General features: G+C 37.3%; 1 protein-coding gene across 4 annotated transcripts in view; it reads right to left on the reverse strand.

The window, feature by feature from the left end:
* TAF1B (TATA-box binding protein associated factor, RNA polymerase I subunit B) overlaps nucleotides 1-16,231 on the reverse strand; it is a 51,422-nt gene that overhangs the window by 8,390 nt on the left and 26,801 nt on the right. For all 4 annotated transcript variants that reach the window (XM_075750641.1, XM_075750643.1, XM_075750644.1 and 1 more), the window contains 3 exons: nucleotides 4,759-4,906; nucleotides 2,468-2,645; nucleotides 2,125-2,171 (listed from right to left, as the gene is read on the reverse strand). In XM_075750641.1, the coding sequence (XP_075606756.1) occupies nucleotides 2,125-2,171; nucleotides 2,468-2,645; nucleotides 4,759-4,906 (373 nt within the window). The remainder of the gene's footprint in view (nucleotides 1-2,124; nucleotides 2,172-2,467; nucleotides 2,646-4,758; nucleotides 4,907-16,231) is intronic.

Raw genomic sequence — 16,231 nt, forward strand, 5'->3', positions numbered from 1 at the left:
TCCGAAGAGGCACAGGACTGAAGCAGACCAACTAGGTACATAGAGTAAGTATAAGAATTCCAAACAGAACTATGGTTTAGATTTATATATTTAAAGTATAATCAACTCGTATTACCCACGGGTGGATTATCTGCATTGTGAATTAACCAGGCTTTGCATTTCCCCATTACCCCAGCTGCACTGCATGCGATGCTTGCATCATGCTTAGCTTTGCCAGCTAGCTGTTTAAACTGTTTTGAAGGCGAATATACTGTTCTTATAATCAAGCTTATATACATTTTGTATTATCTGCATTTTTGCTATTCAAGTTATCCTGCCACAGGATGCCTTAGATGCTAGAAATATGGACGGACTCAAAAAGCAAGAGACAAATGAAGGGAAGAAAGACCCCTCAGTAATTCTTAAAATTCAAAGGCGTGGATACAACTCCTTTTATGAACTCCTTAAATCCAGAGGTTTAAGTAAGCACTCTTAAAGTGCTGGGAGGGCAGTCGGGGCGGGGGGAGGGGCTGGAAATTTTTATTAAACATCCTATGAATTATTAAGCATCTGTCACAAGCAAGACCACTGTCAGAGACATGATGCTACACTATAATAATCATTTACCTGGCCAGTACTGCTGGTCTGATGTTCATATAGCTGAGCTGACTGAAAAATACACAGCTCTGTGATACACACATACATATATACATCTCAATCACATGTTTTATTTGAACATAAACAGTATTGTGTATGTGTGCAGTTCATAGAACATACACACACAAACACACTAGGTAACTACAACTATTTACTGTACAGCTTTAGTCTGTCTTGAAAAACTGTAGAAGCTGAAAGACTATTTTTTTAATTAAAAAAAACAAACGACTGGAGAAAGGATAGTTAAATTGAGAATGGAGTCAACATAAATTGGATCTTTAAAACTCAGTATTAACCATTATTCATTTCAGCACGCTAACTTTGGGAAAATGCCAGAGGCAGTTTTGAGCTCTGGCACTGATCAGTGCTCTAACAGAAATTCTCACATCACCTCCTCTGTGCAGCTGCTCACCGTCCCCCCAACATTTTAAGGATAGGGACAACATAACACAGCATATGGATCATTTTGCACCAGCAGATTTTAAAGTAAAAGAGTGGGCAAAGAACGAGCTGTTAATTCCCAAGGGCAACGAGACTTGTTAATAAGGGAGAAACCCCATTAAGACATTAATGGTTTTGAGCCTCAGCTTGTAAGCAGTTGCACAACTTCTACTCTTGTCACTATTATGTGTTTCAAGTTTTCAAGGGAAAAAAAAAAAAAAGATCCAAAATAAGTTTGTGTATCCACTTGAAAATGAGAACTACCGGTTTTAGTTAACAGTGATGACTATCTCTAGATGCACCAGTAATTGTGCTCATGCACGGCTAACACTGATTTTATTATTGACTTAAATTTTAAAAAAGTAGCAGAAGGGTCAAAATGGACCCAAAACTGGATGGAAGGCTTAAAAGATAAACAACTGTAACACATATTTGATCTTATCTTCAACTGTGATCTGGATCAGGCCATGAAACATCTTCCTGAAGATTTCTAATCTTTCATTTGGTCTTTCTGCCCTCAAAGAAACGTGTTCACACCATTATCTTCTCTATCTTAATTGCTGCTAGCTTTTCCACGCTCTCGCAGGATTATTTGGACTAAGAAAATAGATTATATCTGAAACATGTTACATACTAAGACATTTTATTTAACAAGACTGAACAAGTTTGGATTTTATCATAAATGTGGTTTGATGCCCCTAATAAGTATCTGCTATTTATGATCAAAGTGTGTTCCCCCTTTACGGGACATCCATTCATCTTCACCTACCATGCATAAAATTCTAAAGCAAGAGGGAAACATGCACAAGGAGAAGCAGAAAAAATGTATATCAAATTCCCATATCTGGTATAGTGAGAATTATGCAGGTAAACTGAGATTATTTTACGTGGACAAGATCTACTGTTTTCTTTGAATAAAGATTTGCCCTAAAAGAACACGTCAAAAACACATTTTAATGTTCAATAAGACAAGTCCTTCTAAGCCTGATTACAAAGTTATTTCATTTACAAAATCATAAGACTGCTTCTACTAGAATATTTATGTACCTTCTTTGTTATTTTTATTTCTTTCTTCAGCAAAGTCTGAAAGTAACCTGAAAAAAACAATATTTTGTAGAGCCACATACTGCACTTTTTACATGAAGTTCAAATACAACCAACAAAAATGGCACCCTAATTTTCGTTCCAAGTTTCAGACTGAAACTGATAATTTTTAAAATCAGTAACATTTAATGTCTAAAATGCCTTCAAGTCTGTATGTTTTATTTTACTGAACTTAATAAAAAATCAAATACTGTAAATTTAACATTACTAAAGAAAGAATGATCCAAGACAATCATTTGCACTATTTGAAATTTGGGCTTTGCTACTGATTTACCTGTACACTTACCATTCATAATGATCATCTAATAAAAACAATAATTTGAGCACTACTACAATAACTGCTACAGCAAGAACATCATATTTCACTTTTCTTGTTGACTTATTTCCAGGCACAAGAGTCAGGAAATCCGCTTCTCCAATACAGATCTTTTTCACCACTCGACAAGTCCAATTATGCAATTCATCTGATTAATGTAAATAAAAATATAAAATGAGTTTGTTGAGACAAGCTAGAAGTACTTTTACAGTGCAAATATGTTGGTCATTTTAGGAAAACAATGCTCATGTCTTTTAGGACCATTAGACAGCAATTTTTTTTCAGGCTGAAAAGTATTTTTGGGTATTTTTAAAAATACTAGGCAACCTTCACTGTGCTTACATGGAAAACAATCGTAACATTATATATTCACATGGAGAAAAAAAAATATCATATTTTTAAGAGTGTTTTGATGTTACTTGAATGATGTTGTTAGATCATCCTGGACACAGTTGTGGGAAAGCATATCTTAAATCTACATGAATGTAGTTCCAAAAAACCCCAAAAGCCAAAAACTTGTCGCAAACTTTTTTCCCCGCATGTTGACTAAACACCCATGTGGGGACAGATTCAGTACTGCAAAGAGGAACAGGGCTCACATTAAAGACGTTAGTTGGGTACGAACGGCAGCCCAGCACGGCAGGGCGACACTCGCTGCTACCCTGACAAAACCCGGCTGAGGTACAGAGAATCCCAGCCTAGGTTAAAACTGGCATTACACTGTAAAGCCGGCGTATGTCAAAAAGATACAGCTCCAGCTCCAAAAACAGCAGGATGATATCTATACAGTCTCTTATTACTCTATGCTTATTTTTCACAGATACAAATCCCCCAAATTTCTCACCTTTCCTGTTCAGCAAGAAATACAGGAGTTGATTACATCACCATCAGATTCCACAAAGGTTAGCAACGTATGACTAAGTACAACCTTAATCCAGCCATACTTTGTACTCTCTTGCTGCTCACAAGGAGTTCAGTAGGAGCTCATTTTTAATCCTCTCGCACATAACAGTAAAAGTTAAACAAAGTCTGGAAACCACAGTTTCTTATAAACACTGTCAGTATATTTTCTTTTATTTCGGACACTTAAAATGGCCTTCTCAGTAGTATTTAGTGTCCTAAGAAACACCGCCAATTCATTGCTTTATTTTTTTTTCAGAGTTGTTAGACAACAACAGTAGTCTTTTTTTCAATTTGTAAAAAAAGGCTTCTACATGATAACAAGCTTAGTTGCAAGGAAAATGTAAAGGACAATATATTCCTCTTTTACAGTAATTTTCAGAGAGTACTTAGCTTTGTATTTCTCTGTAATAAATCCAAAAATTCCAAATTTCTACCTTTTTCTTTAATTCAATTGATACTTCAAAATCTGAAAAATAATGTGATCCTCTATAGGATCATAATACTGCTGTAAAACTACACAACCAGAATTTCTTCTCTGCAATTTTAAAGCTAAATCTGTTGCTTATCTTCTCTTCATTCAACTGTGAGTAAACAGAAAAGCCAAGTAGCTTTATTCAATGCAACTAATTGCAAAATAAGACAATAAATCCCCCCAAAACTATTAATTGTTGGAATGCTATGCGGAAAAAGAAATAATATTAATTTACAGGCTATTTATCTGTAAAACTAATCTTCAGTGACAGCAGTACTTGATAGAAAATATTGTAGCAACAGTCAGTTCACATACAAGGACTCACTGGTCCTTTGGCAATTCAACATTCAAGACTTAATTTTAGGATAAACAAATATATTCAGTATTTATGCAACACAAAACTTCAAAACTAAATCAGAAATTGAGACGGCAGCCGATTTGTCAAACGGCATTGCTTGTTAATATTAAAATTAATGCTAATATGCAATATTATAGAATATATGGTCAATATTATATATGAGACCATTCCGGTACTAAGCAATCAGGTCCCAACTCCATGAATCATTTAGCTAAAGTCAATGAATCATGTGAATTCAACTAGTGCCTCTCTGTTCACATGGATACTGAAAGATTTGAAATGAAGTATTTGCTCCACAGCCTTAGAGAGCCAGCACCAGAGTGCACCTGCATATCAGGGCCTATAATACATACTCTAAATGTTTGATGAAAGTGCTTTCTATAGAAATTATCTTTTGGTTCAAGCTTAAATGGGTATAAATTAGAAGGAAAAGAGTAGGCACTTTTAAAGTAGTAATTCAAGTCTTTTTGCTAGAGTTTAATAAACCAAAGAAAAATTTTATCAGTTCGGGTTTGGGAAAATATTTACCAGGTAAATTAGCTTCCATCAAATACTTCATGCACAGCATGTCTGGATGAAGAAAGCAGCTGTCTGTTATATCTGGGAAACGAGGCAGGTCCAAAAACGCAGCAAGCTCAAGCATTTTGTTGTACACTTCCTCATATACAGGCCATGACTGAAAGACAGGGTTAGAGGGTGTTATACATTTGTTCTATTACCATAAATATTAATGATTTTAAATTAGATATCGATGTTAAATTCTATATTTTTTAATACAGAATTATTTATACAGGCTCTCTTAGTGCGCTCTATGACTAAACACATGTGCAAGAATGGAGCCATACAGCAGAATTGCAAAAAGAAACTTGTGCTAGTTTTAAAGCCCATGAAATGTATAAGGAACAAATAGAAAGTTGCTTCAGACCTGCAATGAACCCACTACCTTTCTTGTGAAGTGATCAGTACATCTCCAGATGCTCCAAAACTAAAAGAGCATTGGAAAAAAACCCAAACAGGTGCAACTGAGGGTGAACTCTCTCTCTGAAGAGCTAAGAGATCATAGGACCGCAGATGGGTGGAGGTTGGCAGGCACTGCGTGAGATCATTGGGTCCAAGCCCCTGCTTGGTCAGCTAGAGCAGGCTGCCCAGGACCATGTCCAGTCAGATTTTGAGTATCTCCAGAGATGGCAGCTCCACAAGCGCTCTGGGATATCTGCTCCAGTGTTTCACCACCCTCGGTGTACAAAAGAAAAACGGTTTTGTTTTTCCTTATGCTTAAATGGTATGTCTTGTGTTTCAATTTGTGCCTGTTTCCTCTCATCCCATCACTGGATACCACTAAGGAGGATCTATCTGGTTTTCCTCCTTTCCACCTTCCTCCTGAAGGTATCACATCATACCCACCCTGACTCCTCTCCATCTCCAGGCTGAACAGTCCCAGCTCTCTCAGCCTCCTCTCATCTGTCAGATGCTCCAATCCCTCCATCCTGTTTGTGGCCCTTTACTGGACTCACTCTGCTATGTCCATACCTCCTTTGTACTGGGGAGCCCTGAACTGGACCCAGTACTCCAGGTGTGTCTCACCAGTGCTGCGTAGAGAGGATCACCTCCCTTGATCTGCTGGCAATGTTCAGCCTGTGGTGATGTTGGTGGTCTTTGCCACAAGGGCATGTTGCTGACTCACATTCATCTTCACAGCAACTTCTCCACCAGAACTCCCAGGACCTCCTCTGAAAAGCTGCTTTCCAGCTCGTCAGCCCCCCAGCATGTGTCTCCAGTTATTCCACAATACATATTTATGTATTTATGTATCACATTTATCAACACGAATGTGATCAGTATGAGGCTGACAGGCCTTTAGTTCCCCAGATCCTCCTTCCTGCCCTTCTGGAAGAAGGTGGTGATTGCTTTCTTCCAGTCCTCAAGAAACTCCCCCAGTCACCATGACTTCAAAAATTATTGACGGTAGCCTTGCGATGACACCTGCCAGCTCCCCCAACACTTGCGACAGCATCCCATCATGGCCCATGAACCTTCCTACGTTCAGTTTGCTTAGGTATTCCCTAACCTGCTCCTTCTCCACCAAGGGCAAGTCTGCCTTCCCCTAGACTTCCCCGCTGGTTTCAAGGACCTGGGATTGCTGAAGGCCGCTCTTATCAGCAAAGACTGAGACAAAAAAAGCATCCATCACCTTAGCCTTCTCCTTGGTCTTTGTGACCATGCACCCATTCCCGTTCAGCAGCAGGCCTGCATTCTCTAGAATCTTTCCACAAAATCTTTAATATAATTTCATTTAAAAAAATATTTAATTCCATATTTGCAGATTTATTAATGAAAATAAATCTGCAATTCTCTTTTTGAAACTATTGACTGCATAAAGAAAGTTCTCCCAATTTCTACTGAGGTTTTCCTGACAGAGGAGAATATAACTTACAGACGGATTTTGGCATGCTTATTCACAATGAACTCAGCAGGACCTGAAGTCTGCGTAAGTACGGACTGTAAGATCTAACACTCATTTCTTAATACCCAAACTGTTTTATTAAACATTCTTAATTCTCTATATTTTAAATGATTACTTGAAAGTTACTGCTTTAAGAGATAAATTCAGTTGTTCAGCCTATTTTACCATTTTAAACACATAGAAAGCAATGCTTTTTCTGCTTTAGTTGGTGGTTTTAATTCAGCAGAGCACTTTATCATGTACTCATATTTTATCAAGTTAATTTGTGCATAAGGTACTTTCCTTTAATAGGAATTTAGCAGGGGTTTACACTTCATGCGCAGGTTCAAAACTTTCCTGAACAAGAGTGAATTCAGGCTTCTGGGGTTTTTTTAATAGACCAGATTAAAAACAGAGCAATCACGTTTACAATAATAAGACTGAAATAATGTGGTTTTAGTCAATCTTTTGGTTTCATCTATTTTAATATAAGTTATGGAGCCAATGCTCAAATTTTATTGTTTTGAATGATTGCCAATATTTGCTTTTCTTTCTTTAAATGATCTCCCCTCAGATTGCAGTTCAGACTTGCTTAACTGTGTGAACACATGCTTAAGCAAATGAATAATTCTGTTGTTGCTATTATATTACACATGCAATTTTTTTGTAACAGTTAGGAAGTTGTATCATGTTCATAATATTTTCTAAACAGTGTTAAAAATTGGCTTAGACTGCTACAGGACTACCTTGAGAAACAAGAAAAACACGCATTACCAGACTTCTGTAGAAGACCAGGCTCACAGTACTTTCCATTCCTCTTACAAAGCAGTGCTAAATTGAATACCAAAACAATCTTGGAACAAAACCTGAATCATATGTAGCTTCTCTTGAGCGTATTTGGAGAAAAATTAAAGTCCCTTCAAATAAAAGCATTACATAAATACTATTTCTAATTAGATATAAAGGAAATATGTTTTTCCCTTTAATGAAAAGCAGTTGAATTAGTAGCTTCTTAATAATGTATCACAGATGAAAACAAATTAAGACACTGGGAATTCAGTCATTTGAAGCATTCCCATTCTCAAATATTAAACTATCTCCAGTGAAGTTATCTGAACAGTAAAATTTAGCAAAGGTTCTTTAAGGAATATAGCTCGTCATTGGAAGACTCAAGGTAGATTTCTATCTCACCTTAGACCTGAGCTCCTCTCACTGTATCAGGGTAAGGAAACAGCCTTCCTATCCTAGGTACCAGTGAATCAGCCCTTCCTCCTCATGCCCAACATGACTTTTGTGTCAAAGCTGTTGTTTGCAATTTAGAGAAGGCAATTCGGTTCTTTTTCAAAATGGCTAGAAAATGCTCTGCTTTACAATGACAGCTGATGCTGTCATGGTTTTTTTGAAGAGCAAAAACAAGTGGTGTAAAACCTACAAATAAAAATTAATACCGAGAGCTATCACTTGGCTTATTTTGAAGAGAGTGTTAACAGACAAAAACTGTTATTAGTTGATGTGTGTTCATACAGAGATGTAAACACAATTGGGACGTGCAGATCTAGGAAGGTCATACTAATCCACCAGAAAGATCAACCAAATCAATTGCTACTTCCCAGGGCTTTACCCCCTAAGCTCAAAAACATTCACTGTAGTGCTCATGTTTCTGCAACACAGTGCTGAGTCATGACGATGCAAGTTGAACCAAACACCACGCTTCCAGGAGTACGCGGTAATCTCTTGAACTGTAAACTGCAAGCGTAAGCTGGATCCAACACAAGATCACATCTCAGTAGACACATCATAGCAAAGGGCTGAAGGCTGAAAGGTTGAGGATTGAAGAGACTGTAGAGCGTTTCAGTAATCAAGCACTGAATTTTCACCAGTCACTACATATCCTGTTCATACTCTGTTTAATTCTGTAAGAGCTGTGAGTTCACACAGCAAATCTCTTATTCTGCAAAGTTTCATACATACAGGGAAGGTTAAAACAGAAAGAAAGCCAAATTCCACACAACCAACATAGCAAATGTTAGGACAATATTAAGAACAAGCAAGATACAGCAAACAAGCAGCTTCAAAATTAATAAGAGTTATCACCTTCTACCTAGCTATATATCTCTGCCAAAAGAAAAGAACCTGATAAAACAAGTTGCACTGAAAGTCAACCAGCAAATCAACTAGGAAAGCAAGATCTAGAGCTGGGGCCTCCCTCCTTCAGGTGAAAAAACTCTGCCTCCAGCACCCCATGATTAAACCCCAAGGGAGGAGTACTTGGACAAGAGGGGACAGCGTTAGATCATATGCCACATGCTCTCCAAGTATAACTTTCACTTATCCAATAGTAAATTAAAAATTTTTGCATTACGTATTTTCAAGTTGTACTTCTGTGTTAAATATTAGGACAACTCCCCTGTCCATCAGCATGTGGAGTTACTGAGCTCTCATGTTGTTTCGAGAACCTGGGAAACACTCCACGTATTAAAACTCAGTTACAAACCCTTGAGGGCACTTAATAATTTCAGGAAGACTGACAGCAAGCTCTTCTAAAGTTATACCACCTGCTAGCCTTTTCAGGTGTTTCAAAAGCTGCAATTTCTTCAAGACTGATCAACAATGCTGACAAAGTCTATAACTTGTCTAGATTGGGTACAGAGGTTACCAAGAACTTTTCTTAACTGTTTTGTCTTTAAAGTCTCTATATCTTATTCCCACACGTGACAAATACGGTAATTTCAGGTCTCCTCCATAAAGTAGTAGGAAAGATGAGTACTACTTGAGAATATTTTTTCTTTTCTCTTTTTCCTCCCATCTTCAACTGAGCATAGGAGGACAAAATACACACTGCTGAGTTGGTGAAGAAGTGTATAAAACAAGATTTTCATTATGATAAATATTCATTAGACTCTTTAAATCGTTTGCCTTTATCTTTCAAAGTTACATGGAATTTTTCACCCGTATTAGAAAAGAACAAGCTGGTTTTCAGAAGCAGATGAGCCAAACTATTAGCATGATAATCAGATCACAGTAACAGGTAATTGTTTTGGGTAAGCCAAGATTGCAGCCTCTCCTGCTTGTTTGGACAATATCAGAATGTTGCTGATCAACAAGTAGAAAACAGTATGCACTGGCTGGCTTTCTAGATTCATTTGCAGGCTCCCTAGCTTCTTGTTTTAAATGTGGTCTGACTGACTCTCTTCTCAGATGACTGTATAGGCCATTTCCTTCTCCTGTATCAGGACAATGTCCCAGCAGCCATTACTTATATATGCACAGTTCAGTTTATTTTATTGTGATAATGTTCTATCCTTTCTGAAAAGAATTAATTATAGAGTTGTTTTAAATTCTCCCTTTTATATTTTTTCCCCTCCATCCTCCTCTCCTCTACAGTACTTCACTTTTTCATTATCAGCTTTTTGTAGGTCTCTGGGGAATCTTTCACACTTAAGAGTTTGGATATGCTTGGAATTATCTAAAAACCAGCAAGGCTTCATCTTTTTTAAGATGACCAAGTCAAAGTCAACCTAGACCAAATTTGAAAAAGAGTGTACCAAACTTCTCAAGAAATGGATTAAGCAAGCAATTTAACTTGAAGATTTGAGAAACATCAAGTTAGGAGGGTTGGAGAAGGGGTTTTTACACTATAATCCATAATATTGGTTCAATCCTTGCATAAAGCAAGACATGCTTATAAATCAAAATACATTTATTGTAACAGTAATAAATCAAGCGGATGCCCTAACATGTGAAAACATCTTTGAATGCAGCCTGCGTTGAAACACAGTTTGCCAGGTACCCAAACTAGCTTTAAAACGAATGAACAACGAACACAGCAGTTAAGTGCTCTGTGGAGCCTGGTTTACCTGACTTTGCTTCTGCTGCTCAACTGGTTCAGATGTATCTGTTCGTCTGCAGCATAAGCCTGATGTGGGACAATGCCAGCCAGTGCAAGCACATTACATAAAAGAACTGATGTAAAGACAATAACTGTATCAGCTGTGAAATTTACACTCAAATTAGTATTTAAAGCTGAATGAAATGACCTTGTGAACCAATTGTTATGTACTAGATCCTTGTTGTGGTCGGCAAGCCCAAACTCCTAGATTACTAAAGGGTTTTTTTTCCATGTTTTTTGTGTACTCTCACAGTACTACCAATCTGGCAACCTCCCATAGAAACACACACCAATGAATCTTACTGATGTATATTTTTTAAATGACATTTCCCCCCCCCCCCCCCCGCCCCGCCCTTGCCTAACCTCTATCTACTTCTCAGGAACTATCACCATCCCACCTGGAACAACAGCAAACTAATGCAACAGCCATCACACACAAATTAGATGTGCTTTAATGCTGTGTATTATTATGAATACAAACTTTAAAAAATAAACAATACTCACAAAAACTTTTTTTCCAGCTAACCTAGCTGGAAAAAACCTAATGTAGTCAACTCTGTTGCACAGTTAGATTCTGTGTGGTCTCTTCATGAATGCCTTCTTTGCTAGAGCACAGGGTATATAAAAAAAGACATATGCAACACTTAAAGGGAATCTTGAAAGTCCCTTCCAACCCAAACCGTTCTATGATTCTATGACACTGTAAGCGCTGTTACCACTGCTGTATAGAAATGTCCCAAATTGTGAATTGCTGGAGAGTGTGGAAGTATACTGGAGAAAACCATTGCAGCCTGCTCCTACATCCTTCCCGATGTCACTGTCACAAACAAGAGACCAGATTCAATGAGCTTCGAGCCTGACTCAGTGCAGCCATTTTTACACGGACTAAATGAGCGGACACATTTCTTCAAACCCTGATATCCATGAATCACATGCAGATGCTGATGTAACAGCGAGAGGGTGTGCCTGGAATTTTTAAAAGGGAACCAAAAGACAAGAAGAACAAAGACAGGTGAAACTGCTACAACTCCATTTAGATAACTGCTAAGAAATATGCAGTTCATGAGACTTCTTCCACTAGAAAAAGACATAAAGCACACAATTAAAGTTGCTGCTTTACAAGCCTGCTATTGAGCAGAAAGGATAACTGAAAGGTTAAGGCAGAAAAATGAAATCAATTTGTCCACCTTGAAGACAGACAAACAGGTTGCCCAAGCTATCTGCCTGGCAACAAAGGGGCAGAGGAAAAAATGGGAAAAAAAAAAAAAAAAAGTCAAGATACCATTTGAAAATCATAGGAGTCGTCACACTGGCAGCCTCTCTCTTGATCTCTCCTTTGGTAACTGTTTCAGCTGAAACAACTACTACATCTTAAAATCCCAAATTACTCCTGATCATTGTTGCAGAGGAAGTGAGAAGGATCTTTGCATAGAAAAAAGATTAATTTTAGAAGATGACTCAATAAACAATGTTTATGCATTTTTGAGAGAAAAAAATCTAGGTGTGCTAGGATACCAGACTGCATTAGATTGACACAGGCAGTTTTTAACTGAAGAATTCAAGATGGCATGTGGATGAGCCAGCAACCCACACACAAGAGAAAAAGCTAACTGAACATCCAGTCCAGATGTACTCCTTTACTAGGTAAAAAAAAAGAAAAAAAAAAGAAAAAAAAAAGAAAAAAAAAGAAAAAAAAGAAAAAAGAAAAAAAATGAAAAAAAGAAAAAAATTTTCATTGTATGTATGGCGGACCTTTTAATGTGCTACTTTCAGAGGAAGACACCTTGTTCATTACATGATTCCTGGCTAAAGCTGTTTTTGAATAAATGAGTTCCAATATTATTAAACCAACAGAGACACGTGCTTGAGTATTAGCCTGTTCATGCTCACAAGCTAACTCTGGCAAATATCACTTTTCTAAAAAATGTAGTCTTTCTACAAACGGAGAGAGTAATTCAATACATTATGACAGTTCAGCTCCTTATTGAAATTTAAGAGTTTGGGAACAAATTTTATTGAATTTCGTAAATATTTTGATAGGTTTGTTTTCTTTCTTCATTAAGTAATGCTTTAAGACAGGTATGGACAAGCTAGAGTTTCTGTTACACAACAGCAAGCTCCCATGATAAAGTTGATTACAATAACCCTTTCAGCAGTGAACTTCCTCCTCAGCTTTTTTTTTTTCTTTCAAATAAAAGCCTCACCCTTGCTTCTTTTCATTCTGCACTATTTTCTATCCTGAACAAGTACTGCATGCACCTGTTAAAATGCACAAAAAAATATAGAGTTAGAAAAAAAAAAAATTCCACAGAGAGAAAGACACCCACCCCCAACAAAACTAAGATTACAAGGTGTCTCAAAACACTATCAGACGAAAGCAGGCATCACTGCTTATTTTGGAAAGTAAAAGCAGCATAGCTCATTAGCAGAATTTGTATGGCTAGAATTGTATACGTCTTAGAAGACTTTTTAAAAAAATAAACAAGAATGACTGGCTTCTGTCTTAATTTGAATTCTTTAAATAGTTACCATTAAAAAAAAATCATATGGCAATTAAGCTCATCCAAATTTTAGTCAGGAAAAAAGGCTCCTACACATCAAACCTTGAATGAGCTAGAAAAGGACCTCAGCAAACAGAGGAGCATGTCTAAAAGCCAGTCTGGTGGGTACACTTTCCAGGGAAGCAGAAAGCCATTGTCATTCCAATCTGAACACTCTGGGAGAAAACAGAGCAAACATTTTGACCTTCATTCATGAGTTTATTAATAGATTTAGTCCGGAATTACTTCATTTGAATCAGACCCAAACTAAAAAATAAATATGCAATCCACCAAAACCTGGAGCATGAGACAATCCAAATGGCAGCAGTTTCCTATGAGATGTGTGATGACTTGGGAGTCATGGGTATTAGCCAGTAGCAGATTATTAAGTGACATGAAATCCTTTTGAAAAGCCAGCGTGAAAATAAAATAAATAAATATGGGAACAACTTTACAGGATTTAAGAAATCTTCAGGTTTCCTCATGATGGTGCCACAAACCCACCCCGTTGCCTCAGGCCGGTCTCTTTGTCCCAGTTTTCCACCTTGTGACAGAGCAGCACAACACCACCCCTGAGAGCCTGGCCCTGGAGGAGCAGCCGCCGGGCACCGTCGTGTGACGAGGGGCAATGACCAGCATCAAAAGAAGAGAAAGAACTAAATGTTCTTCAACTGTGCTGGCTTCACACAGCATGTACTAACGCAGACTTAAACTCCCAAGTTAAATGAAGAAAAGGAAAAGAAATACGGAGCAGCTCATTATTTTCTGCATGCTAAACTAAGACGCTATCTTGGTTTAGAAACAATATGAGATGAAATGATTAATGACTACACCCTAGCGCACTTACACATCGGTCTCAGCTAAAAGTAAATTCATTCCAGTAAATCCTAAATTCCATATGCTTAACATTAAAACCTTAATCACTATTCAAAGACATGAGAAGAAGATGGTATTAGCTTAATCTATTCATAAATCCAAGACCTAGGCTTACTTTTAGGGCCAAAAGAGAACTGCACAGAACTGAAGGCTGTTTAGAAATATTACAGGTAAAGTGCAAAACCCCTTAAGCTGCCATCTCTGCCGTTCCAGGATGGCTCCCCCATGACCTAGAATTTATTTACTCTTACATGGCTTTTCACGTTTCTCCTCTTGCCACATTTCTAGGCCAGACTTCTTGCAAGTGTTCCTTCTTCCTCCTGGCGTTGGGATCATCACTACTACTGAACAGTATGAAATTTTACATTGTGAGGTTTTAAACAAGCAATTCCTTTAGTTCCTTCACCAAAAAAAACCAAAGGATCACTAGAAAAATACAAGCATACAAAATCTTTTTTTTTTCAGAAAGTGAAGTTTTTGCTGTATAGTTTTCATTACTTAGGTTTCTTTGCCATCAGCTAGAGATACCCCTTTTAAGCAATGATTTTGCATACTTTTACCATTTAATCATTCCTCAACATTTTTCAAGTTGAATAAGAAACATCCCCAGATCTCTAAATCTGAAACTTTAAAGGATGGTATCTAGTTCACCTAACTTAAAGGCTTGTACTATGACTTAAAAAGAGAGTTGTTCTGAGATAACTAGTTAATGAAAAATGAAGTTTTACGATCTTAAAAAAAAGTCTCCCCAGAACACAAAAACCACAAAGCGAAACCCTAACTGAAATCCTGGAACAAAACAAAAACCAAAAAAGTGGCTGTACCACATCAATCCAAAAAGATCTATTCAGCCTTGCATCCAGCAGTGAGCAAGAGAGATGCATAGGGAGGAATTTAGGAACCAAGCAAGCCACAATGACACTTTACCAAGTATCTGCCCAGCTTTACAGCATCTGTGGCTGAGTCAGTAGTGAGATCTCTGCATTTTTAGTTCCAGATGCCTTTTCCTTCATGGCATTTGTCCAGACATTATCTGGCCCTTTTAACATCCAGAACCATCCTAACACGAGGAGTTTCACCAGTTATCCACAAAACGTATGAAGCTGCATCTCCTTCTGCTTGATTCTGAACCTGCAGACCAGCAACCTCTTCTAACACCTCCCAGTCCTTGTACTGGAAGAAACATTGAACAGTTGCCCCCTAAACATGTTCCACAACCTATTGCCAGATCTTTCTTCCTTTTAGTCACCTCTTCTTTAGGTTGAAAGGTAAGTAGATAATATTGTTTCTAGTAAGAAATTCGTCCCTACATTTGATGATCCCTGTTGTGATTTTCTGTACCTCTTAGTTCTTCTGCAACTCTGAGAAGATGGAGGGTAAGAAAAGCAAAAAAACCAAACCAGAATTCCATTTGGTATTTAAGACATGGGTGCATGATAGATTTATATATTAACATAAAGTTGTTTTGATCTCCATTCCTTTTTTAGGAATCAAGAGTTATTAGAATATAATGTCAATGTAGCTGGGCTACAACAACTGCATGTTCGAAAACAGCATCATGAAGGGATTACAGAAACCTGCACAATTAAGATTACACAGACATTTAAACTAAGGCTGGTACATGAGTAGAATAGCATTGATAACACCAGCTTTCAAAGAACACCACAAACTGTATTCTTTAAAAAATAAAACCACTTTCTATTTAACAAACATAGCAGCATGGACAAAGCTGTTGATTGACATGTACTTCGTTGGTGTACTTAGAAAAAGTAGTAGTATACTTTTTGGTAGGAAAAAGTATATCTGTGTGTTTTAATAGCAGCTTATGAGTCAATGAATTATAATATTTTTAAAGAAAACCCAAAACTAATGCATAATGCTTACCCACTGTAATGATGCCATACAAAAAACCCAAAACTTGCATTGTATCTGTCTTTTAAGGCCCTCTCCTTCACACTCAATTTTTCTTTACTTACTTACTTACTACTATTTTCCCCAAATAGACACAAGATAGGTTTTTAAGTCAACTGTTGGACAGGAAAAAAATTTGAGAAATTTCAAGCTGTATTTGCTCCATCTGTATTGTCATAACTGTGAAGCTCAGTGATTATATATTTCAGTAGATGCAGAATGGGGAAGACTTGCCTTCCCCCCCCAATAAATCTGATCAAGAGGGTAGCATTTTTTCAAGACTTGTTCCAAATTGCTCAGAACACAGGATTAAGAATTTTATCAAGATAAAAGAGAACAGAA

This window comes from Balearica regulorum, chromosome 3, assembly GCF_011004875.1.
Source record: "Balearica regulorum gibbericeps isolate bBalReg1 chromosome 3, bBalReg1.pri, whole genome shotgun sequence".
NCBI classification, from domain to species: domain Eukaryota; kingdom Metazoa; phylum Chordata; class Aves; order Gruiformes; family Gruidae; genus Balearica; species Balearica regulorum.